The 26,070-nt window shown below is 40.5% G+C and overlaps 1 protein-coding gene across 5 annotated transcripts in view; it reads left to right on the top strand.

Annotated features, from left to right (window-relative positions):
- Positions 1 to 26,070, top strand: part of baiap2a (BAR/IMD domain containing adaptor protein 2a) — a 103,990-nt gene that overhangs the window by 60,143 nt on the left and 17,777 nt on the right. For all 5 annotated transcript variants that reach the window (XM_036590068.1, XM_036590065.1, XM_036590069.1 and 2 more), the window contains exons 4-7: positions 7,450 to 7,511; positions 9,157 to 9,228; positions 13,108 to 13,245; positions 25,018 to 25,170. In XM_036590068.1, coding sequence (XP_036445961.1) covers positions 7,450 to 7,511; positions 9,157 to 9,228; positions 13,108 to 13,245; positions 25,018 to 25,170 — 425 coding nt within the window. The remainder of the gene's footprint in view (positions 1 to 7,449; positions 7,512 to 9,156; positions 9,229 to 13,107; positions 13,246 to 25,017; positions 25,171 to 26,070) is intronic.

Genomic DNA, 26,070 nt, shown 5'->3' with positions numbered 1-26,070 from the left:
TTAGTCACATTTCAGATGAAAATGAAAACATAGCAGACCCTCAATCGCCTCTCGCTGTCTAGTTTGTCACCCACTTTGTTTTTGAGGCAGTGGACATAATAGAATGGCTGATCTTTTTGGGGTTAGCCTTACCTAATATGGCCGTGTGGTTGCCTGTCTTAACGTCTAAGGAGCTGCCTGACTCTTTACAGCATGTGCCATGAAATCCAGCATCCTTGACAACAGAGAACAGTTGGTCATCCAAGACAAAGAATTCCTTTAATTTCTTACTTTGCGCCTTAGTTCTGATGTTTGTTCATTTTTTTTTTGTCATTTCAAAATCTCTGACTGCAGCGAGTGTCATTGTGCTTTGCTTTCTGCTTCTGTTTTTTCACTGTATTCTGTGTATATCGAGCTGGCTGTCATGTGTTCAAGCTGTATCAATGCTGTAATGGAGAAAATCTGGAGTGTTGTACCCTCTATTGATATTTGACTTCAACAGTGATTTATGTATCACTTGTCTAATGTCCCTCCTAGAAGCCATTTTCCACTGTTTATCTGCTGCTGCTCAAGGTGTTTGTATGTGTCTGCACTGATGGGTGCAGGAGACCGAAGCGAACAAACAGCATTTTTAATCAGGTTTTGTTTTTATTGTCATTGAAAGATTTTGATACTTCATTTAGTCCAATTAAATACTGTATTTCGTTCAACCAAAATTTGCTTTTTCTCTTTCTAAAATGTTTAGGTGGATGAAATGTTGGTGCATCCCTAGTGCGAATACTCACAGTAGCCTATCTGTTGCTGCACAGTTTGTCAGCCTATCAATAGACCTTTTAAGTCATGCATCGTTCTGTAGTCAGCATCATGCCCTTATTAGGAACTTTAAGCTCGTTTTCTCTGTAGGAAACCTTTCCCTGTAGGAAACTTTAGATACATACATTAGCAAGTGCATAGATGACGTGACTTCCTTCAAGACCATCACCACACATGCTTACCACAAGCCTTGGATAACTGTAGAGGTGTGTGTGCTGCTGACAAACCGGAATGCTGCCTTCAAGTTAGACATCAAGGCAGCTCCCAGCACAGGAAGGGCCACCCTGTCCTTGCCAGAAGGGGCAAAGCGCAACTGTTCACTGAGAATCCACGGACACACTTTACAGGCACACTGTATCAGGGAATTTAGGTCATCGGTGACTACAAAGTGACATGGTGATGCTTTTCTCCCAAATGCACACATAGTTTGAAGCATGGAACAACCAGCCAGTGAGTAAGACCACCACTGCTCCTACCTATGAAATACATCTATACACAGTAGACATTAGGACTACTCTTTCTGTCCCAGCTGACATTTTCAACATTTCTCTGAGCCAGGAAGTTGTCCCGGAGCGTTTCAGAACAACTGCCTCCTTCCCTGTGCTGAAAAAATCAACTATGTCTTGGCTGAATGACTACTGACCCATAGCGCTCACTCCAGTCATCACGAAATGCTTCGAGTGACTGGTAATGAAGCACATAAAGAGCAATCTTTCTTCCACACGGGATCCATTTCAGTTTTCATATCGGTTTCCCAACCGGTCTACAGAGGACACTATAACCTCTGCTGTTCACTTCTCACTGACCGACCAATACAGAAAAGACAGTTGTGTGAGAATGCCGTTCATAGACTTTAGTTCAACATTCAACACAATCGTACAACAGCAGCGTATTGGAAAGCTGAGCTCGCTGGGCCTTCAAACCTTCAACTGGATCCTAGAGTTCCTGAATGGGAGTCCTTAGTCTTTCGGGATTGGCAAGAACATCTCCGGCACTCCCCAGGGCTGTGTGGTCAATCCCCTGCTATTCACACTGCTGACTCATGGCTGTGCTGCAAAGCATAGCTCATATCATATCTTCAGGTTTACTACAGTGGTGGGTCTTATCTGCAACAACAACAAGTAAACATACAGGGAGAAGGTGGAGCAATTTGCAGACAGCTGAGAAGATCATTGGGGTGTCTTTACCCACCATTAACACCTTCTACCACAAGCGCTGCGTCCGCAAGGCTGTCAGATTTGTGGACAACCCCTCCCACCCTTCTCATGGACTTTTCACCCTCCTGCCATCTGGCAGAAGGTACCAGAATATCCTTTTCACCACCTCCAGACTCTGTAACAGCTTATTCTCCAAGGCAGTCAGATTACTGAATACACTGACATCCCCCAACATCCACCCGGACTAATCTAGACCCATTCCAACATCCACCATAGACTGGTCACACACCCCTTTATCATGACTGCATGCTGGCTGCTATTTTGAAAGCTGCTATGAGACCTCAGTCTTCCTGTACAGTTGGACATTGTTTACACTGGTTCCTTCATCACTTACGTGCTGATTTGATGCCAGTCCATGTGTATGTGTATGTTTGTATATACACATATGAAGCCCATACAAATATGTATATATATTTACTATATAATCTGCACTCGTTTCACACTGTTGTGTATCTGCACTCTATGTAGTCCTATGTACTGTACTGTGTATATATACAATATATAGAAGTTATATTGAGCAATGACAATCAAGACCTTTTGATTTGACACTTGAAAAATAAATGGAATTTTCAGAAATCACTGCTGTCCTGAGGCAAACAAAAGTATTCCAAACCGGATAAGTCACCTGATCCTCTGAATTATGAGGTTGTTTAGCAGTCAATTATAATAACAGTGTTTCATATGCATGAAGGTAAGTTTACTGTTAAACTTCAACACTGTTATATACCAACACCAGTTTCTCAAACTATGGAGTACTACTACCAAAACAGCTACCACAATTGAATGAATGTTGGTTCATATTCAGATGTCGGCTGCTTAAAGAACATAATTCAGATGATCCAGCATTATTGGGATGAAAAATGTCTGTACAGCAAAATGTATTGTCTGTTGAACATTTTCATTTGCCTCAGTTCACAACAGTGGCGAATTTCTAAAAAATCCATTTATTTTTTATATAGAGGAATTCAAAGTTTGGGCATAACGATATGACTTCTCAGGTCTATGGAAAGGGACCACCATGAGACTTCCACTGATTAAATATTGTTTGTATGGACTTTTCTAAGCCATGACTACACCATGGTAGCGGCATGTTAGTGTGTATGTTGCTAGTACAAGTGTTTCAGACACAGCAGCATTGATGGGGGTTTTACGCACTGTGTACATGTACTGGCCACTTTATTAGAAACTAGAGAATTAGAACACCTTGGTGGTACATTTTTTTTCCAATTGTTTTAAAAATATTTTGGCCTAAAATGTATTTTTTGTAATGTCTTTACTGCAGAGAGGTACATGTTGTAGGGTGTTGTAAGTCAAAATAGTACCCAAAAACTTTGGGTAGTAAACAAAATGCTAGCAGTAGTGGTCAGTTGGTGGTCCCTTTTCATTAATGATTGGGCAGAAGATGGGTGATAAATTGTGCAGCAACAGTTGAGCTACAGTCAGTAACTAAATCTATGAAGTGTACCTGTATGATAGATGCTTCAAATAAAATGACCAGCAGCTGTAGGTCCAAAGTAGCTGTACCTAATAAACAGACAACTCAGCATAGGCTGAGTACTGCATTCTGTTATGGCTCTGCTCAGAACCTTCCTTGGAACAGGTCTGTGTTCAGCAGTCAGGTTGGCACTTCTCAGCAGCAAACCACATTGTGCTGCTGTATCTAATTTGCTGTGATATTTGATTAGTAAGTGTGTGTGTCCTACTTGTGAGCGCTGCGCCTGCCTGCGTCTAACTCTCCCAAATATTTTCAGCTTCCTCAGACTTTGTTTTCGGAGCCGTGTGTTTTTTAGCCTGCTGAACTCTTTGCTCTTGTTGTTTTCAATGTCTAGCCTACAGACTGGTCTTAGCCTCTTTTTCGCTGGGAAAAAAGCTTGTGCATGTTGAAGTAGCAGTTTTAGCCGCTACCCTCAAGTAAAATGTGCAAATGAGCCTCACAAGTAAGCCGCACCGCTTGTATAATTATCATTAATCAAACCAAATTTGCTTGCTGTGAGCAGTCCCTCTCCCTAGGCAACCTACTCGGTATCTCCTGCTTTCTGTGTGCTGTAGAACATCTTTCTTAGTTGATGGTTTTCAATGCTGCACCAGGGCAGCTCTTTTGCTGGTTTGTGATGTGGTGTTTAGCTTGAAGTTCTCTTACATTTGCAATACATCTTAGGGTTGTGTGTTGCACACTCGAGTAACCATTCCAAGTGCCAGTGTTCGAGTACTTGTCATCAACCTGAAATCCAAATTGACACTTTTCCCTCCTTCATTGTCATGTTACACTCAAAACAGCACTTTGATTGAGGTGTAATGACTTACACCCAGCTTGAAAACATCTTTGATGACATCACCATCCACCAGCAGGTGGTGAAAAACAATATTAACCAATAAAAACCTTTTCCACCTCGCTTCTCAATAGGTCTATCTCAATTATTACATAATCACCTTATCAAAACAATATGATTGCAGTTATCTGAGCTGATTTTCCACAGTTGTTAGATTTCACACTCATATTAAGTAGCAACAAGCAAAATGTGAATTGGATGCCTTCGGCTGAGGCAAACAAACTTAATGTAAAGCAGTAAATACGTTCATTGAGACATTGTGGGGCTTATAGAAACAAAGTTCTGACCTCTAACTTGATGCTCTAACATGTTTAAATGAAAACATTAGTAGTAATGTTTGTTGACTGTAAGCTATGTAGCTAATAAAAATGGCAGAATAAGTGTTTTTTTCCTTATATTTCCACTTTTGTAAAGAAGATGCAGCTTTCCTTAACTCTGCACATAATTCTGTGTAACTGCAGACAGTTGTATGAGTGTTCATGCACAGCAGTGCGTGCAGTATTGATTCAACAGTGCAACCAGTGATAGCAACTAAGTAAACATAGCTAGCAAATAAGGTGGCTAATCAGGCAGTTTGGCCACTTTAGGCTTGCATTTTAATAGTTGTAAACAAACAAGAAAAGACAGTTAAATCATGAGTTGCAATCATTTATATGACACTGATCAGAGAAAATTTCATGATCATGAATTTTTCGATGAAGAAATTTGATGAAATTGAAGATGGCCTTTAATAGTGTGGCTACTACATTCACGCGCCTGTATATGTATGTGTGCCGCTCCATTTAAGGTGGAATGGAAAATTTGAACAAAAAGCTGCCAAATGAGAAGCTTAGAAAGCAGTATTTACATGGATTTGTTTTATGCAATAAAAATATTTCAGATTTATTTTGGTTGTTAAGCATTATTAAACCGCTGTTACCCTACCAAAGTTTCTAAAATGACTGTATAATCTGAGATATGCTGAAACTGTCAAATTATGGCAAATAATGTCAGTTAAATTTTCCTTTGTGAATTTCTTAGCCTGCTAGCACCAGTGCTACCATCTTAAAAAAGTAAGCATACAACCTTTATTTTTTTCTTTTTCTTATTGACCCATTTACTATGGACCAGTACGGATCAGTATTTGGCCTCTTACAAAGTTTACAGTGTAACATAACATAATTTTATATTTACATTGAAATTGGCCCATCATAGCTATTTAAATGTTAAAATTCGTCAGAATACTGTTGATAAATATGTATGCAAACACTCATTAGCTCATATGATGTATGCTATTTTCTTTTAAGTCTGTAGTATTTCTTGAGCCTTTTGCACCCTTAATGCTGGAGTCTAAAGAGGGTGGAATCAGAGTGTGTGTATGTGTGCGTGTATGTACATGTCCTCCATTGCTCTCTGTACTGAGCTTACCTTCTCTCCTTTCTCTCTCTCTCCGTCTTTCTCTCTCTATTTCTTTCTGTGTGTCTCTCCAAGTCTTCTCCTCTGTCTCCTGCTTAATCTGTATCTTTTAAATTATTCCTTTCCTTTACATTGCATTGCGTATTCAGAAGAGGCAGCGTGTAGGTATATGAAACGCAAACCTCCTCAGCCGGCTGCATGCCTCCTTCCTTTTCCTCTTTTCCACCCTATTCTCCTCTTGATTCCTTTATTCTTTTGTTCTGAGTTTTCCTGTTTTGACTGCCTTTCTTCCATTGGTAGCGTTTTTGAAGAGGAAGACAAATGAACTAAGACGACTGTTTTGATCTCCAAATTTGCAGTTATGTAAGCTGGAATAATGATTTCTTTCTCTTTTTTTTAACTTGGCTTGTACATCCCCTTTGAAATGCCTAATGTTTGAAAACATTAATTTTGAGTTTGGAGATTTGCTTTTTAAAAAATTTTATTTTTTTAATTCTGTCCTGTTGTGTTTGCTGTGTGTCGTGTGTTTTCCGTTGGTCTGTGTTGTGATGTTGACTCCATCTTGTCTTCTGTTTGCTCGTCTTGTCTGCGTTTGTCTTGTGTGACTGCATGGTCTTGGTGCACGATGGGGGTCTCGATCTTTCCTCTCTCTCTCTCTCTCTCTCTCTCTCTCTCTCTCTCTCTCTCTCTCTCTCTCTCTCTCTCTCTCTCCCCCTTCAAGTGATGAAGTAAAACATGGTTTCTCCCTTACCACAGTTGGATTGATCAGCCAATCTATGAGGCTAATGTAGCTAACAAGTAACAAAATCATTGTACAAACTGCACCAAATCATCACCACTTGCATCAAACGATGCTGAGTTGGTAAGTGGTCTTAGATAGTCTTTCTCATGTGGTTTCTGACTCTGTATTCTACCATAGTTGTGACAAACAGGGTGACAAACGAATGCTGTGTAAGTCAAGTGTAAAAGAACATCAGTTATATTGAACAACCACTGACCAAATTACTAAAATCTGAGCTTTTCTAAAACATAATCCACTGCCTTAATTTCACATTCATTTTACATTTCACATTAAAGTCACATTGTGTGTAGAAAATTAAAAATATTACACTCATTCTGTTATTTTATTTGAATTCGAAAATCAGGCTTTTCTTGTGCACAGCATCAGTAAAAATCACTAAAAATTGGAATTTTTTTTTTTTTTGGGTTATTTTAGGAACTGAACCAAGGAAACAGACATTGATGTTCTGTGGCTTATTGTTATTTTGAGCACATTTTCATGGCTTAAAAGTGGTTGGACACCATTTGCCTCTGCAATGCTAGAAAGACCCATGACTTCTATAAAAATGTCTGTAATTTTGTCCATTTTAAAATATAAAAGTATGTCACACAGTGTCAGGACCCGCATAAGCGAGTCTCTGAGGAAGCGTGTGATGATTTAGATGTAGTTTACACAAAGCGGATTGTTGGTTTGGAAATGTCCATGACCTGTTGGGTACAGTAGCCTATTAAAATCCCGTACAAATCTGGGAAAAACAAGTTCAGATGTGTGAAATGTGTGAATGGCTGATTGACTTCATGTTGCGTAGGGGGAAATTGTGTAAATTAGATTTTTACTGAAGTGTTGCTTTCTTCACTCTTTCTTTGTTTTCTCTTTCTCTTGCTCTTTCTGTCTGTCTCTCCATGATGAATAACGCTGTGTCTCCTCTCTGCAGGGGATGTGCTCTTTCAAATGGCTGAGGTCCACCGACAGATTCAAGTGCAGCTAGAGGAAATGGTGCGTAATCCTCCTCAACTCCCTCCTCCCTGCTGACAGCTCTTAGGATCATGTTGTGATACTGATCTTCACAACAGGCTCAAAATCTGGAATCTGAAAGATCAACATCGGAGCCAATCGAATCGTATTTTACTGATCTGTTTTTGCTAAATTAAGTCTGATCACAGTCCAATCCTTTTTCACAAAAATGCATAACTCAGTCATAGAGGTGTAAATAAAGTCATTCAGAGTGGTTTGATGTGAAGTGCATTGTAGAGAAACTTTCATGCCTCAATTTCTTTAAAGTGGTGATGATAGGAACCAGGGGTCACAGTGTCTAAAACACACATACAGCCATTTTATCTCTACTGAACCTACATTGAGTTTTTATGTGTGATCTTTAAATAGTCTTACTTTTGTGGTTTCAGACACTGTATGAACATCATTCTACCACTGTGGTGGCAAATGGGTTGGAATGTTTATATGTAACTCAAGTGTAAAACGTAGTCTGTTATATTGAACATCAGTAACGTCACCACTGACGGTAACACAGCTGACCAAATGAGTAGAATATGAGCTTTTCCAAAATGATGTCCAGTGCCACTTAATTTTAAAAGTCAGAAAATTGCAAATATATTTAAAATATAAATATATTTCATTAAGTTTCTTCATTTAAATGCAAAAGTCACTTAATTCTTTGAGTAACACCACTGACAGTTTTTATATGACGTGAAGCTGTCAGTGTTTTAGCCAGATTTATCAGAAGTATAAAAAGGAGGTCTTGTCTGATAGGAACTCGGGGTCACAGTGTCTACATCACAACTATAGCCATTTTATTTACTTTCCGAAACCACCAGTGAACCTGCAGGTCCTCTGCGGTTTTATATGTAGTGGTAAATCTGAAAACGTTTTTATTCGCGGACTATTTTGCTTTATATGTAGCTCTCCACTGTGAACGAATAGTGTTAGCCTGGGGATGGGCCGAGCCACGTGGGCTCGGAAGCGAACCCCAAGAGAATCCCAAGGAGCACACACAAAGGTCAAATGTGGGTGCGAAGTGGAGTTTTTATTTGAACATCTGAAAGCAAAACAACTCGCTCACAACTCAGGTTCAAAGTGCTCTCCAAACACACACACACAAACATACATGTGATATATAGATATATATGAGGCAGCATGTTCATAACTATTTCATATAATAACTTTCTGTGAGGGAGCTTTTAGAGGCATTCAGCTCTTCAGATGTCTGGTTCCTATCGCCACTGTGAACAGTTCTGACTCTTAAGTTTCTCTTATACTGAAGATTTCACATCATACCACACTAAATGACTTGGTTTGAATTCCCCTTCAAGGCTATATTTTGCCATTGTGCTCTATTTACATCACTGTCCTAGATAGAGTTGGGGATTTTAACACCACTGATAATTCCGTCCAGTGATTCTGAAACTGATACTTTCAAAACAAGAGTGGTCAGTGTCTCTTATCAGCAAAGACTATTTAAATATACAACTTGTGTTGTCAAATAAACTAAATGGTAAGATGTTTTTCTGCTTACTTCCATACTTGATGCCTGTAGTGCATTCAGCATGAGCATGCCTGTGAGCCTGGTCCTTATAAATAGGGGAACTAATGTTTTCAACCTCTCTCCTCTGTATTTTCTCTGCAGCTGAAGTCCTTCCACACTGAGCTGCTTTCAGAGCTGGAGAAGAAAGTGGAGCTGGACGCTAGATACCTGACTGTGAGTTTCCTATACAAGCACACTCTCTCAGAACCTTGTAAAAGGAGAAATAACTGTATGACTGCGCTCCCCACCGTAAGCCTATAGCTCTGCTCGGTATCCTCCAGCAGTGTGCAGAAGAACACTGTCTATTCATATTGCAGCTCCTGGCTAGAGAAATGACTGACGGCTGACTTTCACACACAACAGGAGATTGCTGGGCTTTATATAGCCACTCACTCTCCCCAGCTTCATGTTATTCAGGCAGTTAATACTGCAGCAGAGCGATGGTGTCCTCAGCCATGTTGTTTTTCCCCATCTCGCCTCAACAATGCAATGAAGATGAAAATATGTGTGGAGCATCGCATGGCGCGATATCTTTAGAACGAGTGGGCCGAGGCAGACGAGCTGTGTGGCGCTACAGTATGGGAATCGCGCCTTGGGGGGATGGGGAGGGGGGGCTTTACTTCCCATTATACTGCATTGTCGGTCATCAGACATTCAGCTGATACGTCACCCTGTCGGCTCACCATAATCAGTCAGATACTGATTATGGTGAGCCGACAGGGTGACGATACTGGTGCTAACTGCCTTTTTAAAATTTTTTAATGTATTTTTTTTCTGGAAACTGAACAAATGTGAGAAATCCGTGTCATCGACTTGTGTCAAGCCATCTTCACTTCAGGCTACGGCAGCACCAGTTATGAAATCTCTGTTTATGCCTGAAAGGTGATTAAGAAATCCATTTGCTCTGCTGCCATATAAAGAGTCTTTTAGTTCATGCAGTTTTTGATTTATGCCCGCAGATTATCGTTAATATGCTCTGACTACGAGCACCGATGGTCCTTGCGTCCTCAGTAAGAGTGTGATTTGCCTTCTTTCAGCCATTGGCTCTGCAGAGGCAGCTATAGCCTGTATGGCAGGGGAGGGAACTGAGGGCTGGAGTCCAGCAGACTTTAGTAATTTCTTTGCACCACTGCTCTGTGCCTTTTTATGGACCTAAATTAGAACCTAAATGTTGGGCCAAAATCTCAGAATGTGCCTGCTACATGTCTTCTTAGGCTGGCTTTACTCTGTGAAACACTGATGCAGCTAGTTGCATGTTGTGAGGTGCCTGCAACATAATTTCTGTGCAACTTGACAGTTACATGCATATATTGTTACTATACTGTTTCAATCTCAATATAAATTGATCAGTTTATCATCTTTTTTTACGTTCTTTTTAATCTAGATATGTCCTTTATCTGTCTTTTTAGGGTTCTTTACTATGTATTTTAGCTTTTTATTTGTCAAGATGGTGTTAAAAAAATGTTGAAAATTTGTTTATGTAGCTGTTACCATTATAGCCAACATAATGGTCTCGCTCATTTTGTCCTAGAAGCCCAAAGACAATAATAATTTTTGTCGTTTACGTCCCAAATCAATCTGTGAATGTGTAAAATTAGGGGACTACAAGTGAGAAGAAAATAATCCAGGTACGTGGATCATCATAACAGCAGGCTAACAAAGATGAGTTAACAGTGGGACCGACCTTGAGTCAGCTTCTGTTATATTTTCTTGTCCACTGATTTGGTGAAATCAATTCTTTAAAAGTGTGCCATTCGACATGCTCACTTGTGTTATTGGCGTTATTGCCTGCAGCTGTCGAGGCTGATTTTCAAATGAGGTGCAGGACGCTTTACATTATGCAACTCAAGTGCAATGTAGTTTCATGTAGGTTTTTAAGCAACTAAAGTTGCATAGAAGTTTCACCATGTAAAGCCAGCCCTAAGACACATGTCTAAGAAGCCACTAAAAAGAATACAGCATGGGATCATGGACAGCTTGCAACAACAGCCAGTGGACGGTGCGTTTTTGCCTGACCCTCACAAACACATGGAAGCTGATTTCCAAATGACTGATTAATGTGTCAATACAAGGGCTAAATTGGAGCAGGTTCTGTGTCAGGCCTCCTTCAAAAGAACATTTTAGTTTCCATATCAAACTCTTGCTATTCATTTCAGTGGAAACAGTGTGTTGACTGTGGAAGCATATCATTTTGTTGACATTTCGTTTACACAAAGATTTAGATGCTTTATAAGTTCTTTTCAAAACAGCATATTTATGTTAATGTAATTATGCAGTAATTGTGTCAAAACGATTGTGTTTTGCCCCCTTTTTTTGCTTTGAAGCGTGAATGAGACAAGTGTGGATAGTGTAAGCAAAATAAGCATACCATTTTCCAACAAGATGAATCAAACTAACAGCTATTCAAAATCAAGTTTACTTCAAGGATATTTTGGGGGGGGAGAGATGCAAGACAGTCAAAGAAGCCTCTCCTGGATCAAGTCTCTTCATCCAGTATACATTGCTGTTTTGGCTCAGAGTTTGTGCTTTTAGTGGCTATTATTTGTCCTAGTTTGAAGTAGCAGTTGAAAAAAGTCTTTTAGTCTTAAGGAAAAATAGAGGGCAGTTGTGTTGTGTTAGTTGGATGAGTGTGCCGAGTGGATTAGTGTTCATTTGTATATGTGTGTCAGTCCTGGAGTGAGACCTGTTCAGACAGATGTCAGATATGAAGATTGGACGGCACATTATAAAGATAATGTCAGTGACTAAACGACTGGGTGGTATAATCAGATTTAGACCACTTTTATCTGCAGTCTGAATGTAGCTTTATTTGTTCTGGTCCAGCTAGTTCAGTAGGGTAACAAACTCTGCACCTGTTGATTGAAATGTGCTAAAGAACGCTTGTTTTCTGTCAGAAGTGATGTGGCATAGCGGCAAAGCATATTTCCAAGTTATTTGTACATGCTTTAGGGGTACTTATCATGTGACAAAGAAGCAAAAACAGACTTGACGATTGCTACGTAATGGGTGTAATATTGACACTGCACAACAGCACTTAGAATTTCAGCACAAGACCAGAATAATGTAATGAGGATGGGTGACCCAATACTGAATTTCTTGTGTCATAGGCCTGTTGTCATGCAGCACATGTAAATAAATAAAATGTGCCACAGAATTTGGCTAATAAAATCTTCTGACATGATATACAGTGTGACATACAAAAACATATTATTGTGCAGTTTGCAGTGAGCTTAAAATGCCACATGCTTGTGTTCAGTAAATTCCTGGAGAACTGCATCCTGTACTGTAGCTTTTTTAAGCCTTAGTGCATCATGGATTATTTATGTGTTTATGAGTCGGTTGAGAGTGGAAGGCAAAAAAGTACCGTTATCCAATGAGAAACACCACTGACTGCATGATAAATGAGTGCTAGCCATCGCTGTCAGATCGTCCACTCACGTCTCTCTGGACACGTTCCTGCAGTGCACAGGGCTTTGCTCCAGTGGCCATGGTAACCGTTAAGTCATGGACATGAAGTTTGGAGCTTTGGCCTGCATTATTGAAGCATGTGCAGGTGCACGCATAGAGCTGTTCTTATGTCTCAGGGTCGTCCACTGGTCTTTTTAGACACAATTATAGAGAAATTCAGACACAAGCAGTGCAGAATCTAAAGAAATATTTCTTGAAAATTTGGACTGAATCTTTCAGAGCCTGATCACTGTGTTTTTTCCTTTTATGGTATGTTTATAAACCTGTTTTTGAAAGAAATTGTAATAATTACAGTAATAAAAAATATGTAACATCAACAACAACAACACATTATGTTGTTGTTGTTGTTGTTGTTGTTGTTGTTGTTGTTGTTGTTTTTGTTATTATTATTGTTATTATTATTATTATTATTATTATTATTATTATTATTATCATTATTATCCTTTTTCCATCTAAATGCTTCCAGCTTCTTTGAGCCATCCGGTAACTTTGTGTGTGCCAACTTTCTCTGAGCTCTTCAGTAACTTTGTGTACACTGCCTCCTGACCTCATTACTAACACTGCATGCGTGTGTGTCTCCTGAAGGCGGCTCTGAAGAAGTACCAGATGGAGCACAAGAGCAAAAGCGAGAGCCTGGAGAAGTGTCAGGCTGAGCTGAAGAAGCTGCGTAGGAAGAGCCAGGGCAGCAAGAACCCGTCCAAGTACAACGACAAAGAGCTGCAGGTGAGGCTTCCGGCGGCCGCTGGCCCCTTCGTCCCCACCCTACTCTTCTACATAATGTACAGGTTTACGCTGTATACCCACTAGGAAAGCACTAGGATTTGCATAAACACACTTACAAATGAAAAGTGGTAAATTGAAGATTTATGTATTTGGTTGTTATTACTGCTTGACACAAGCAAGAGGGACAAATTAACACTGACGCACAGTTCTCAACAGTCAAGCTGACTGATGAACAGAAAACTAAACCTAAGACCATGATAGTTTTTTGTTTGTTTGTTTGTTTGTTTGTTTGTTTGTTTGTTTGTTTGTTTTGCCAGATGGCTTGCCCAATAGACCTTTTAGAATCTTGAGGTCCTCTAAAATATTCACACAAAAACTCTTTCCCACTCTGAGTTAACATTTAATGCTACCAATTGCTATCTTGACTAGCCTTGTAGATGGCAGCTAAATTTGACTCATGATGAAATTGACCCATAATGAATATATTATTTTAATGGCAAGAAATAATTATTTTTACTTCAGTTATTAAGTAATAAAGTAATAAATAACGTATAAAGTAATAATGTTAGTCATACTAAACAAAACAAAAAAAAAAACCCCAAAGTTTTTCTTTCTCCTGAAAAGTTACCATTGTGGAGAAGTGATGATGTCTAAATCACTTGGCTTGCCAAGGAAATACCAACTAACATTATACCATACAGACGATGTATGCTAGCAAGCTAGTGAGGCTAACTGTGATGGGGTTTTCTAGTCACAGCATAGCTACTACATTCTTAAAAACAAAGATTCTAGAATTACTTTTTAGGAGATTTAGGAGTGAGCTGGGCCACATCAGGAAAGTTCTGGAAGGCCTGCTAATGTGACTCGCCTACATTGTGAAAAGGATGCATTTATGTTAATGTAGTATGAACTTAAGTAATGCTTGGTGCCCTGTGCTTTGTTCAGAACTAGTAGGCAGAGAGTGTAGGAGTGTGTACAAATAGTCATCAGCAGACCTGCTGGATATTACACACCCTCTCTCTCTCCCTCTCTCTCTTTCTCTCTCTCTCTCTCTCTCACACACACACACACACACACACGCTTCCTGCAAGTATCTATCTTAACAGGCTTTTTCTCCCCTGCTCTGTGTTTGGCTATGGTTGCTGGTAGTGGAGCAGACCTCAGCTCACTGCTAAATTGCCGTGTGTGTGTATGTGTCTGTGTACGTGTGTGTGCACGTGCCCACTGCGAGCAGAGCGGTGTACGACAGCAGGGTGGTGAAGTCCTAGTGGAAATCAATAGGCTTTGCTCTGTATTTGCGCTCTGAGCGGCCCTGTGGCCCTGGAGTGGTTTTCACGCTTTAGTGGCTATGAAAACGCTCCGCAACTGACCCCATTACCTCACTGTAATACCCCACAATACCCCATAAAGCACGCAGAACGCTGCTCTGCCATTATGTTACTGATGTGCTTGGGTACTTGGTTAACCATCCGAGGTGCCAGTATTCCAAATACTGAAATCACTGTTAAAGTATTCGCTACATTTCATACCTGAAAGGCCAAAATTGTATACCGACCATTCAGTGAAACACAGATTCTGTGTTTAAACAGAGCTTTTGAACTGTTGAACTGAAAGGTCTGCGATAACAGAACAGAGCAAATTAGATTACACTGGCACAGAGAGACGTGATTAGATTGGCTGGAATCAAACTCTGTTCTTCTGTGTACAGATCGACTGTGTTATCCACTCTTATGTATGATCCCTTTCAAAGCAGAGTAATTGCTTCATCCTAGCCTATAAAATAGTGCATTCCCTGAAGTAACAGAAGAGTGATTGCACAGCATAAACAATTTCCCAGTGGTTGCTACTGTGTTGCCTTGTGGTTACTATGGTCTTTTAGGTGGTTGCTAGGGTGTTGCTAGGTGGTTGCAATGGTGTCCCAAAGGGTAGCTAAGCTCTTGCTATGGTTGCTATTGGATTCTTGATGGTTGCTAGGGTGTTGCTAGACAGTTACTATGGTATCCTGGGTGGTTGCTAGGTTATTATGAGGTTTCTATGGTATCCCAAGTAAATGATAAGGTGTAGAAAATGAAGAATGTACTGTTGGATAACCAAGCATTGCACAGTGCACTAATGACATGATGACTCTTCTCACTCCTGGTCTTGTGTGTAAAAGCCAAAAGCATTCCATTATACAGTCTTTCATTAAGCAGTCTTTCATTTTGTTTTCCTTCCCTGACACTTTCATGTAAATAGCCTTATTGCTGCAGGCCTCTGCTGTATCCCCCTTAACCCCCTTAATGTATGTATGTATGTATGTACTGGAGCCCATATTGCAGGCAGGCCTGTCTTATATATATATATATATATAAGACAGGCCTGCCTGCAATATGGGCTCCAGTGTGACAAACTACTGTTGCAAGCAATTTAAGCACCTAAAAGGTTTGAGTGCTCATAAGTGCTGACATCACAAGAAGGGAATAAAATGCAGGGTAATATCTTTATTATTTCAGACTGACAAAGAATAAACATTTTGCAAAGTTGAGTGTCCCCAAACGTTTGACAAGCAGTTATGTATGTGGCATGAGATGAGGGTATTTTTCTGTGGAAGAAATAGAGTAGGGTGTGTGTACCTTTTATGTTGTTTAAATTTCTACCCACATTTGTCCAGTCTGTGTAAAAATGCTGGATCAGAGGTTAAGTCTAGAGCTGTCACTGCTAGATTGATTCTGCCACTGCTGAGCCTGGATGAGTGCTCTCTGGGTGCTGTCAGATGTCCTGCAGATAGCAGGCAGCGTCTCAGTGGAGCTCCAGCTGTACGTCAGCCACAGAGTGGCTCCACCCTCAGCAGCCCTGTGCATGAATATGTGTCACCAGTGCTTTGGATTAGCTGTGGATTCATGGAGACACAAAAGTGGAATGGCAGCATTTTTCAGACTTTTATGTGTTTCTGGTCTTTTTTCTGGCTCTGCTGGTCTTCTTCAGACACAGATACTAAGAGGGGAAAGCAGTCCTCCATTTCGTTTTCCCTTCCTGCCGTTTTCATGTAAATAGTCTCGTTTAGCCGCAGGCCTTTGCTGTATCCCCCTCAGCCCCCAAACCTACCCAGTTACGCTGATGTAAAAAGATGGATAATCAAACACGCGTGCAGCAGTGCTGGGGAATGATGGAGGTGTTGAAATAACAGTTTGTGTGCTCCAGCGTTTTACACTCAGTGGAGAGCCCACGCCTTTCAAATCAGTTTGTTTAAGTGCGGGTACGTTTCTCATTCTGTCTCCTTTAGCATTTTCACAGCTCTCTCACTCTCTGTCTGCCTCTCTCTGCCTCTCTCTCTCTCTCTTTCTCTGTTTCTCTATTTCTTTCTTTCTTTCTCTCTCTCTCCTTCCCTCTGCCTCTCTCTCTCTGCCCCTCTCTCGTTCTCTCTCTCTGCTCCTCTCTGTTCTGTCTCTCTGCCTGTCTCTCTCTCTGCCCCTCTGCCTCTCTCTCTGCTGCAACCTGTCTTGTCTCTATGCCTCTTTCTTCCCTCCCTTTCCCTCTGTCTCTTTCTGTTGCTCCCCCTCTCTCGCTGTCTCTCTGATTCTCTCTCCAATTCTTTTTCTGTCTTTTGTTCTCTCTCTCTCTCTCGCGCTCTCTCTCTCTCTCTCTCTCTCTCTCTCTCTCTCTCTCTCTCTCTCTCTCTCTCTCTCTCTCTCTCACACTCTCCGTCTCTCTCTACCTCTGTCTGCCTCTCTATCTCTCTCATTTTCCCTTTTTGTCTTTCTCTTGCACCCCTGTTTTATTAGACTGTATTGGCATCATTTTTTGCATGATATCATGATGCCAAGGCATTCAATAGAGCCTCCAAAAATAAAACATGCTGAACAGAAGAATCTTAATATATACAGCCATAATTATTGATAGTATCGGTGCATATGCACAACAAGAACAGACAAACAAGCAACAGAAAATGCATGTGACTGCACAAATTACTGTAATGCAAAGTTATTGACAGTCACTGTGCTGCTCATGGAGGACATTCTATCCATTATGTTGCTTGGCAGACATAGCCTGCTAACTACGCTGCTTTATGGAATTATGTATTGAACTCCAGTTTGCATCCTCTCTCTCTCTCTCAGACCAAAGATTAAAGTTTAAACAGCTGAAAGAATTGAATGCTGATATTGTCACGACTGTTTACATGTCTAATATTCTTTTCCACTAAATAAACCTGACTAGATGGCACTGTGCAAAGTCAGCTGCAAACTGACAACGAAAAACTTTTTTGTTTGTATTAAAAACAGTGTTAGGTGTCCCAAAACCTTTGACACACACACACACAGACATATTGGGCACAGACTGCTCCCTCTGCCTGCCACTGAATGCTGGGATTAGGAGTGGGAATTACTGTGGGGTAGAACAAGCTAGATGAAAGAGTGCTGATGGTGAAGGAGTGGATGAATGCAGGCTGAGCTATAGTTTGCAGATATGGCAGCACCCAGCAGAGAGCCCCTCACACACTACCTCCATCCTTTATGACTTCTGATTAAATGGGTAATGCATGATGTTAAACAGTTTACGCATGTTAGTGAATGAAGGTCTCCCCTAATAGGGCCTGAGTTCTATTGTTCTTGTACTTTATTCCTTGAAGGCGCTCATAAAGGGCCCATATCTTACCTTTTTTACGTGACTCTGTTCCAGCCTCTCTTTATCTCTTAAAATTTAACAGGCTGTCTTTGTTACTGAGCCTTTATGAGCCAAAATATTATGACCACTCACAGATTCAGGGAATAATGTTGATGATCTCATAACAATGGTGCACAAATGTAGAATATATTAAATGGTAAGTGATCAGTTGGTTCTTGTAGTCGACGTGTTGGGTGCAGTAGAAATGGGCAGGCATGGAGACTTGAGGGACACATCTTTATGTGAGCATCTCTGAAAATGGCAAGGCTTGTGGGGTAATTCCAGTCGGCAGTGGTGAGTACCTACAGGCAGCGGTCCCTAGGAGAGACAAACCACAAACCGATGACAGGGTCTTAACTGCCCAAGGCTCGTTGATGTGTGAGGGCAATTAAGGCAATTGCGTCTGGGCTAAATTGACAAGGAGGACTACTGTGGCACAAGTCATAGAGATTTTTGTTATTTACAGAAGGAGTTTGTCAATAGTTCATCGCACTCTGAATGGTTTGTGGCTGCGCAGCCTAATAAACAGCAGAGCGCCCATGCTAATCCCTGTCCACCTCCGAAAGTGCCTACAATTGGCATGTGAGTGTTGGAACTGGACCTTGGAGCAATGGAAGAAGGTCACCTGGTCTGATGAGTCTCATTTTCTTTTCCATGGATGGCCGGGTGCACTGCATACCTGGGGAAATGATGGCTCCAGGATGCACTGTGGGAAGAGGACAAGCTGGTGGAGGGAGTGTCATGCTCTGAGCATGTTCTCCCAGGAAACTCTGGGTCCAGACATTTCATGTGGACGTGTGTTTGATATGGCTACCTACCTAAACATAGTTGCAATCCAGGTACACCTCTTCATGGCAGTAGTTTTCACTGATGGCAGCGAGCTCTTTTAGCAGGATAATACATGCTGCTTGCTGCATATATGATTTAGGAATGGTTTGAGGAACATGCTGAAGAGTTCAGGGTATCGAATTTCTCAGATCTCAGTCCAGTTGAGTATCTGCGAGATGTGCTGGAACAAGAAGTCCAATCAGCAGTGGCTCCACCTTGCAACTTACAGGACTTAAAAGACCTGCTGCTTACCTCTTGGTGAGAATTTGCTAAATTTCCATTGGCTTTAGCTACAAGTGTTACCAAAGACCGAAGAGAACATCATTATCATATTAAAGTCCAGTCTTGAGCTGGTACCAAAAACCATGAAGCTGGAACCTTTACTATTGAACCGATGGCCCACAAAAAAGCCCAGTTCCAGTTTTCTAGTGCCAAAGGTTCCAGTACCTTGTGTAGTAAACAACACCCTGATTTTCCGTATGTGGACTGGGTCATGAATCTTGTGTTTTGAGGAAGGATTTTTTTCTTTATATAGGCCCTTTTAACAGTAGCTATAAAATGCTATTTTTGCCTCTTTTAGAGGTCCCTCTGTTTTTGCTTTATGGCTTTTTTACCTCAGTAATTTTGGTGGAATATGTTCCGATGGAAACGTTAATGCTTTACAAAAGCAAACTGGATTTTCGTCTTTGTAGATGAGCAAACGTCAACATTTACAATGTTATCCCAGTTCATCTGATAACAGTTAGAGGAAAAAAAACATTTATTTGATTATGCTTGAGTCAGTTTCCATGATGCTGGGAGAATGGCCACTAAGAAACTGCAGAAAGGGGTTAATTAAGCTGCTTTGATATTGGTATTAGATAATAGAGTGGTGGTAACCAAAGGGTAGGGTGTGTCTTTGTGATAATAGGGGTATTTATATTTGTTGTATTTCAGCTGTTAAAGACTCTCTGCACTTAAAAATGTTTTTTAAATGGTTAACTCTTCTTAGACGGCATCTTATCATGATATAGTCTGTGTATATGTGTATCACCTGTTTTACTGTAGCGTTCACATTTTTCCATTGATAACCTTTGCTTTCTCAGTATATCTGAAAAAAGCAATATGTGGGGTGCTACATAGCAGCTTAGTATTGTATGTCACCATTGCACTTCCACCTATCATCATCCAGTATACTAAAATATGCTAACGAAAGGATGTGACAGTCACTGACTGGAGCAGCGAGAGGCGGCGTGAGGCCATTAGCCGAGCCCCAAGTGCCTTAAAGAGCCGCAGGAAGTGGCTGAGCCTGCACCAGCATCAGCTGGCTCTACCTAAGGGTACTGAAGGAAATTTAGGAGATAAAGACTAATATCTGAACAGGTTAACCTGTGTGAAACTGTTAGCTTGAGCCGTATTTAATTCATGTCCTTATTAGCTAAATGTAGCTTCATGCAGAGCCTAAACCACCAGCAATTCATGGTCACTAATACTGCACTAAAGCAAGTTTAGGGGATAAAGACTCAAATCTGAGCAAGTGCTGGAGTGACAAAGATGGAATCTTTCAGATTATTAATGTTACAGTGGGGGTTTTCTTTTTGCTCTGCCTTGTCTGTTCTAACAATGAGGGAGGTTTTGAGGCTTAAGGACCATCCTTTTTTAGTACTTTCTTAGGTGCAACAATAATGCATAAAAATAGTAAACAATTTATTATTCAACATGGGTGATATTTTTTAATTAAAGACTTTAGGGGAACTTTAAAGACGCTAGTGGTGCTAGGCTTCTAATAACAGCAGGGCATTTAATGAATGCACTTCACAGAAGCTGTGGAATATCTACTTTAGTTAATCTGTCTGAGGAAATATTGAACTCAGGAGTGCTCAGGTTGCTTTACTCTGCTGGTTTATGGTGCTAATGTAGATGAAACAATAGGCCTGTGTGGGATTTCCCATTGATCATGTTATAGATAGCGTGTAAGTCATGAGAAGAAGACAGACTGGTCAAGCAGCTCTTGGGAGGCCTTGCTGTAACTCTGAGCTTTAGTAGGAGTCAACACGCTGTATTGATTATGTGTGTGTGTGTGTGTGTGTGTGTGTGTGTGTGTGTGTTTGTGTGTGTGTGTGTGTGTGTGTGTGTGTGCGTGCGCGCGAAGGCTGTAGAACAGAGAGTTTCTCCCTCCGCACACTCCTCCAGTCACGCCAGCAGTGTAGCCTGTCTCACGCTTGAAGCGTGTCTGACAGCTGCCATATCTGAAATGGAAACACCTTCTCTTCTCATCGATCTTTCACACTGTAGCTGTCACCCCGTCACGCCTGACTGGCCGCTCAGCCTTCTGTCCCCTGCACCGCTGACCTGTCTGATACACCTCACCTAACCTATACACTCACAGTGTCCTTTTTTTCTTTACTTTATTTACTTTCTTTCTCTCCCGGATTTAGTTTCTACATTCTCTTGTTTGTTGCTTTTGCTTCATTTGTTTATTTCTCTCTCTCTTGTTTGTTCCCTCTTTATTATTTTAATTGCTTCTTTTTATCTTATTTTTCCTCTTGATTACTAGTTTGTTTTCTTTTTGCATTGTTGTCATTTCTTTGCCTTGTTGGTTTGTTTTCTGTTCCTTCTGGTTGTTTGTTGCTTTCTTTTATTTGTTTATTTCTCTTTCTCTCCAGTTTGATGCCTTTTCTTGTCTCTTAATAGTTTCTTGCTCATTTTTACTTTCTTTTTCTTTTTTTGCTTGTATTTGTTATGTATTTGTTTTCTATTCTTTTTCTTTTGTTTGTTTATTTCTCCTTTGTTGTTTTCTTTCATTTATTCGTTTTTTTGCACTAATTTTTTGGTGTTTTTGGTTTGTTTCTCTTTTGTGTTATTGCTTTACTTTTTGTCCTTCACTTACTTCCTGTCTTGTTATCTTCACTCCATCTCTTTCCTTGCTGCAGTATTTTATGACTCATGCTGCATTCTATCTTTTTTTTTTTATTATTTATTTTTTTTTATTTTGCAGTAAAGCATAAGATGACGAGAGGAAAAATCCATAGTTTTTCTTTTTTCTTTTGCTTTTGGCCTTGACAGCCCTATCGCTCTGCTCCCTCGTCTCTGTTGCAATTTGTCTGTATTTCTCAGTAAATCTAAAGCTCCTGACCACGGGGTGCATAAGGGACAATAGCATGAATAAACCACGGCATGCGATTTAGCCAAGCCACCTTGAGTGGGCCGAGCTTCACCACAGAAGCCTTCAGCCTTTAATCTAGGACCTGTCAGCAGAGTGGGGGATGACGAGGGTCTGCAGGGACTTTACCTAACCAGTGCCTGTTTATTACACATTGCTCTGTGACAGTACAGAAGCCATTTTAAAGCACTTTTTTATTGTTGTTGAGAAAACAGCACCAACCTGTGGTGAAAAAGTGCATTGCACATAGAGCCCTCTCTTTCAGGGTGCAGTTAAGTTGCATTCAGGTGGTCATTGGCAGGTTGTGCATACTGGATGGTTAACTACTAAATGCAGATTGTTTCAAATTTGCACTCACTGCACAAAAAGAAAAATGCTTGGGGAGTACGTACTTAACCTGCTTTTCTTTGTTATATTAAAAATATACTAATAAATAAGTAAATGAATGAAACAATGAATGAATGAAGCATGATGGATCATGTTTACTTTTTCTCATTCAAAGCCAAATGGTTAAAGTGTAGTGTCACATTATCTAGAATCCTGAGTTTCCTGCTTGGAAATATGGCTTTGTCAGCTGTTCAAGTCCACGTTCAAGTAATGCTGTGGGTCCATGGATGGATGAATGATCCGTGGATGGACAGATGGTTCAATTAATAGAATGGGTGGATGGGTGGATGGGATGGATGGGATGGATGAGATGGATGGATGGATGGATGGATTTATGAATGGATGGATGGGTCCATGGATGGATGAAAGAGTAGGTCCATGGATGGATGGATGAAAGAATAGGCCCATGGATGGATGAATGAAAGAATAGGTCCATGTATGGATGGATTAATGAATGAATGGGCCCATGGATGGGTGGATGGGTGGATGAATGAATGGGTCCATGAATGAATGGATGAATGAATGAATGAATGGATCTATGGATGGATGAATGGATGAATGAATGAATGAATGGATCCATGGATGGATGAATGGGTCCGTGGATAGATTAATAAATGGATAGATGAATGAATGGGTCCACGGATGGAAGGATAAATTAAATAAAGAATGGATAAATAAAGAGTGGATCAGTGTATGGGTAAATCTAAGAATGAAGTGTGAAGTAACTGGTGGACGAGTCCATAGATGGATGGATCTGAAAATTTGAACAGAAGCTATAAAAAATAAATCCAGTTATAAACACATGCTACACATGAGGCTTATGATTTTAGTGTAGGCTCCAGTGCAGCTGGTGTAGTGTTTTCTCTTTAGGTTGCTCGTGCTAATAAAGGTTACGCCCATCATTATGTGTTCATTAGCTGATCTTTATTACCAAACTTCCGCTGCACATCAAACTGCTCCCTGTGGGCTCAGTGATTTTTAACTGCCCATTGTTGAGTGATAATGAAAACATGGGTAATTATCAGGCTTCACAGCAGACCACGCCTTGATAAGCCTCTGTGCTTGAGTGACCAGAAGAGATTCAGACGCAAGTGTCAGATTGTCAGTTTCTTCTTAGCCTCTCTGGTGGAGTCATTAACTTCCTCCTTTCTGGATGAGTCTGCCATTGATCCCAGGCGATGTGCACCACCGTGTGTGTATGTGTGTGAAGGGCTTTCCTCATTACAGCACGCCTTCCTTGCCCAGGGAGAGCGAGCCGATACGATTGAAGCAGGTTATAAGGCATGCGGCTAGTGGGGAGTCCCCTTGCCCCATTGTGGGGAAATTGCATTGGAGTGCTGGAGCACCTGGATGTGTTGTAGTAATGAGTTCTGTAATGGTGCTGACATTTCCGTCAGGTGAAAACTCCTGCTGCGCAGGGAAGTGAGGGAAGAGTGCGAGAGCCTTCATGCATTTTCCAAACAGGGTGGTGCGAGCTGAAATATTTATCAGAAGGGAAGCTGTTTATGTAAACATTATTCTTACCCTTTTTGACCCACTGTATAGAATAAAAGTATATTTGCACATACAATTCTGTGCAAAAGTCATATTTCCAGTCAAAATGGTCATTAAGTACACATTTACATTGCATAAATATTTCAGCATGAGGGAAAAATTATATATTTAACAGAAAATTAAAAGAAAACATTTTAACAGAACATTACACTGAAACCTCAACAACTACATGTAATATGGAAATTTGTCAATACTAACTTTATTACTGCTTCCATTCTTTTTGAGAGACTTGCTTTCAATTTAGGGATATTTTCAGTCTTAGAAGTTGGTTACATGGAATTACTTGGATCATGAGATTGTTAGGAGTCCCATTTTCTCTATATATGAGAAGACCAATTTCCTCTATATCTTTTAATCCTTTTCTGATTTCCAGTTTTGGAAACTTATTTTGACTTTCCTTATGCAAGTGGCTTATCTCATATCTGATCTTCTCAGAAATATCTCCTGAAAAATAAATAACTTAATGTCTGTTTTGACTGTAAGTTAAACAGATGAAGGGTGGTCACTGACGTTTTCACAATACTTATCTTCAGTTATACAGTGGCTTGCACTTCACAGAAGACATTCCTTGCATTCTTTCACACGGACACGCATTCGCGAATGAAGTATTTAGTGTAAAATGTGCTTCCTGCAGTGCACAGTAGCCGTGTAATTGTGAAATTGTGTTGTCGGAGTCATGCGTCTACTAGGAACTCCGGGTCGAAGCAGTTTTTCTCTATGGGAAACATGATGGGTGTTTTTGAAAATTGCTATTCGCACCATGTGGTAAACAAAGATGTTCCAAAACTGACATGTTTTGCCCTGTGTACACTTTCCCCCTGTATTTCATTAGATCCTTTGTTTCCTGTAACATAAAATGTGGGTTGCCAAAGCAGCTTAACTGCCACATTTGGCAAAGCTTGATAGTGTAAGTGTGGTATTTTGAAGTTGCCACTCTTATGATGTCAATATGCAGTATTATGTATTTTGACTTCTTATCAACTGCATAATGCATAAGGTTCCAGTATATCTGAAGGAAAACTAGGAAAAACTTAAGTTCGGAATATTTTTGGTTTACCACAGGACATGATGATAGTTTTTCCAACAGAGTTTCTTATTTGTGCATGCCACCATTCTATTGATTCACAAGGTCATTGATATGCAATACCAGTCCATATCATGTAATGTTACTGTATGGGCTCTGTTCTAACTGTGGGTTTTTCATTTCTGTCCTTTTCCAGTATGTGGAGACCATCAGCAGTAAGCAGAGTGAGCTGGACACCTTTATTGCTGAGGGCTACAAGACGGCTCTGTCGGAGGAGCGCAGGAGATATTGCTTCCTGGTGGACCGCCAGTGCGCCGTAGCCAAGAACAGCAGCGCCTACCATGGCAAGGTGAGAAAGAGAGAGAGATGGGGACAGGTGGGGAGGAAGCCTCTCTCGCCCAGAATGCCATAACGATGCTGCTAACAAATCCTCCAATGCAACTTGAAGGCCATTCGGCAGAATATTAGCAAGCAGTTGCCATGGCAATTCCCCGAGCTTACTCCTGCCACTGTCTGCTTGGAGCTTCGTTTGTCTGCGCCCATCACAGAAGCAAAGGAGCGTTGGTGGGAGATGTTTATTTTTCAGAATCACCTGTTTTTTTTTGTTTTTTTTTTTTTCCTTCAGTATTTTGGTGTACAGTGTTAGTGCTTGTATCCGAAAAAAGCTCATTTTGGGTGAAAAAATAGTCTTTTGTTCCTTTTAAAACCCTTTGATATGCAAACATATCAAGCATATGTTTAAAAGAAACTTCAGCAGTTAATCTTGTAATACTGTCCACCTCAGTTTGCCTGTTTGTTGTTTGTGCTTTTCAGTCCAGCAGCATGATTAATTAGGTAAGGGAGTAAACAAAGGGGTTTAAGCTACCTCCACCCGGTCATTACACAATGGCTGTCCTTCAGGCTGCACTGCAATACTGCAGTATGCAATTAGGTAGCCTAGCTATATTGTCGCTATATTGTTGCATACAATGTATATATAAAACAAAGACCTGTTTACCTTGTGATTTAATTACTTAAAGCAGTACACTGTGATTTTTAGCCCTGTTTAAATCCTGATTTGACCTTTCCTACAGATTTTACTGGAACTGTATTTCCAGGTCAGGAGTTATTAAGAGTGTGAGAGGGAAAACAAACCAATCTTCAGCCTTCTGATCTAACTCCAGCATTGTTTTTTATTGTCGATCTAACTTATGAAAATATCATTTAATAATAGAAAAGGATGTGTGTTGTGTGTGTATATATGTATATT

This window comes from Colossoma macropomum, unplaced genomic scaffold (assembly GCF_904425465.1).
Source record: "Colossoma macropomum unplaced genomic scaffold, Colossoma_macropomum, whole genome shotgun sequence".
NCBI classification, from domain to species: domain Eukaryota; kingdom Metazoa; phylum Chordata; class Actinopteri; order Characiformes; family Serrasalmidae; genus Colossoma; species Colossoma macropomum.
The sequence above is the reverse complement of the archived record's forward strand: the minus strand, read 5'-3'. Positions and strand labels throughout refer to the sequence as shown.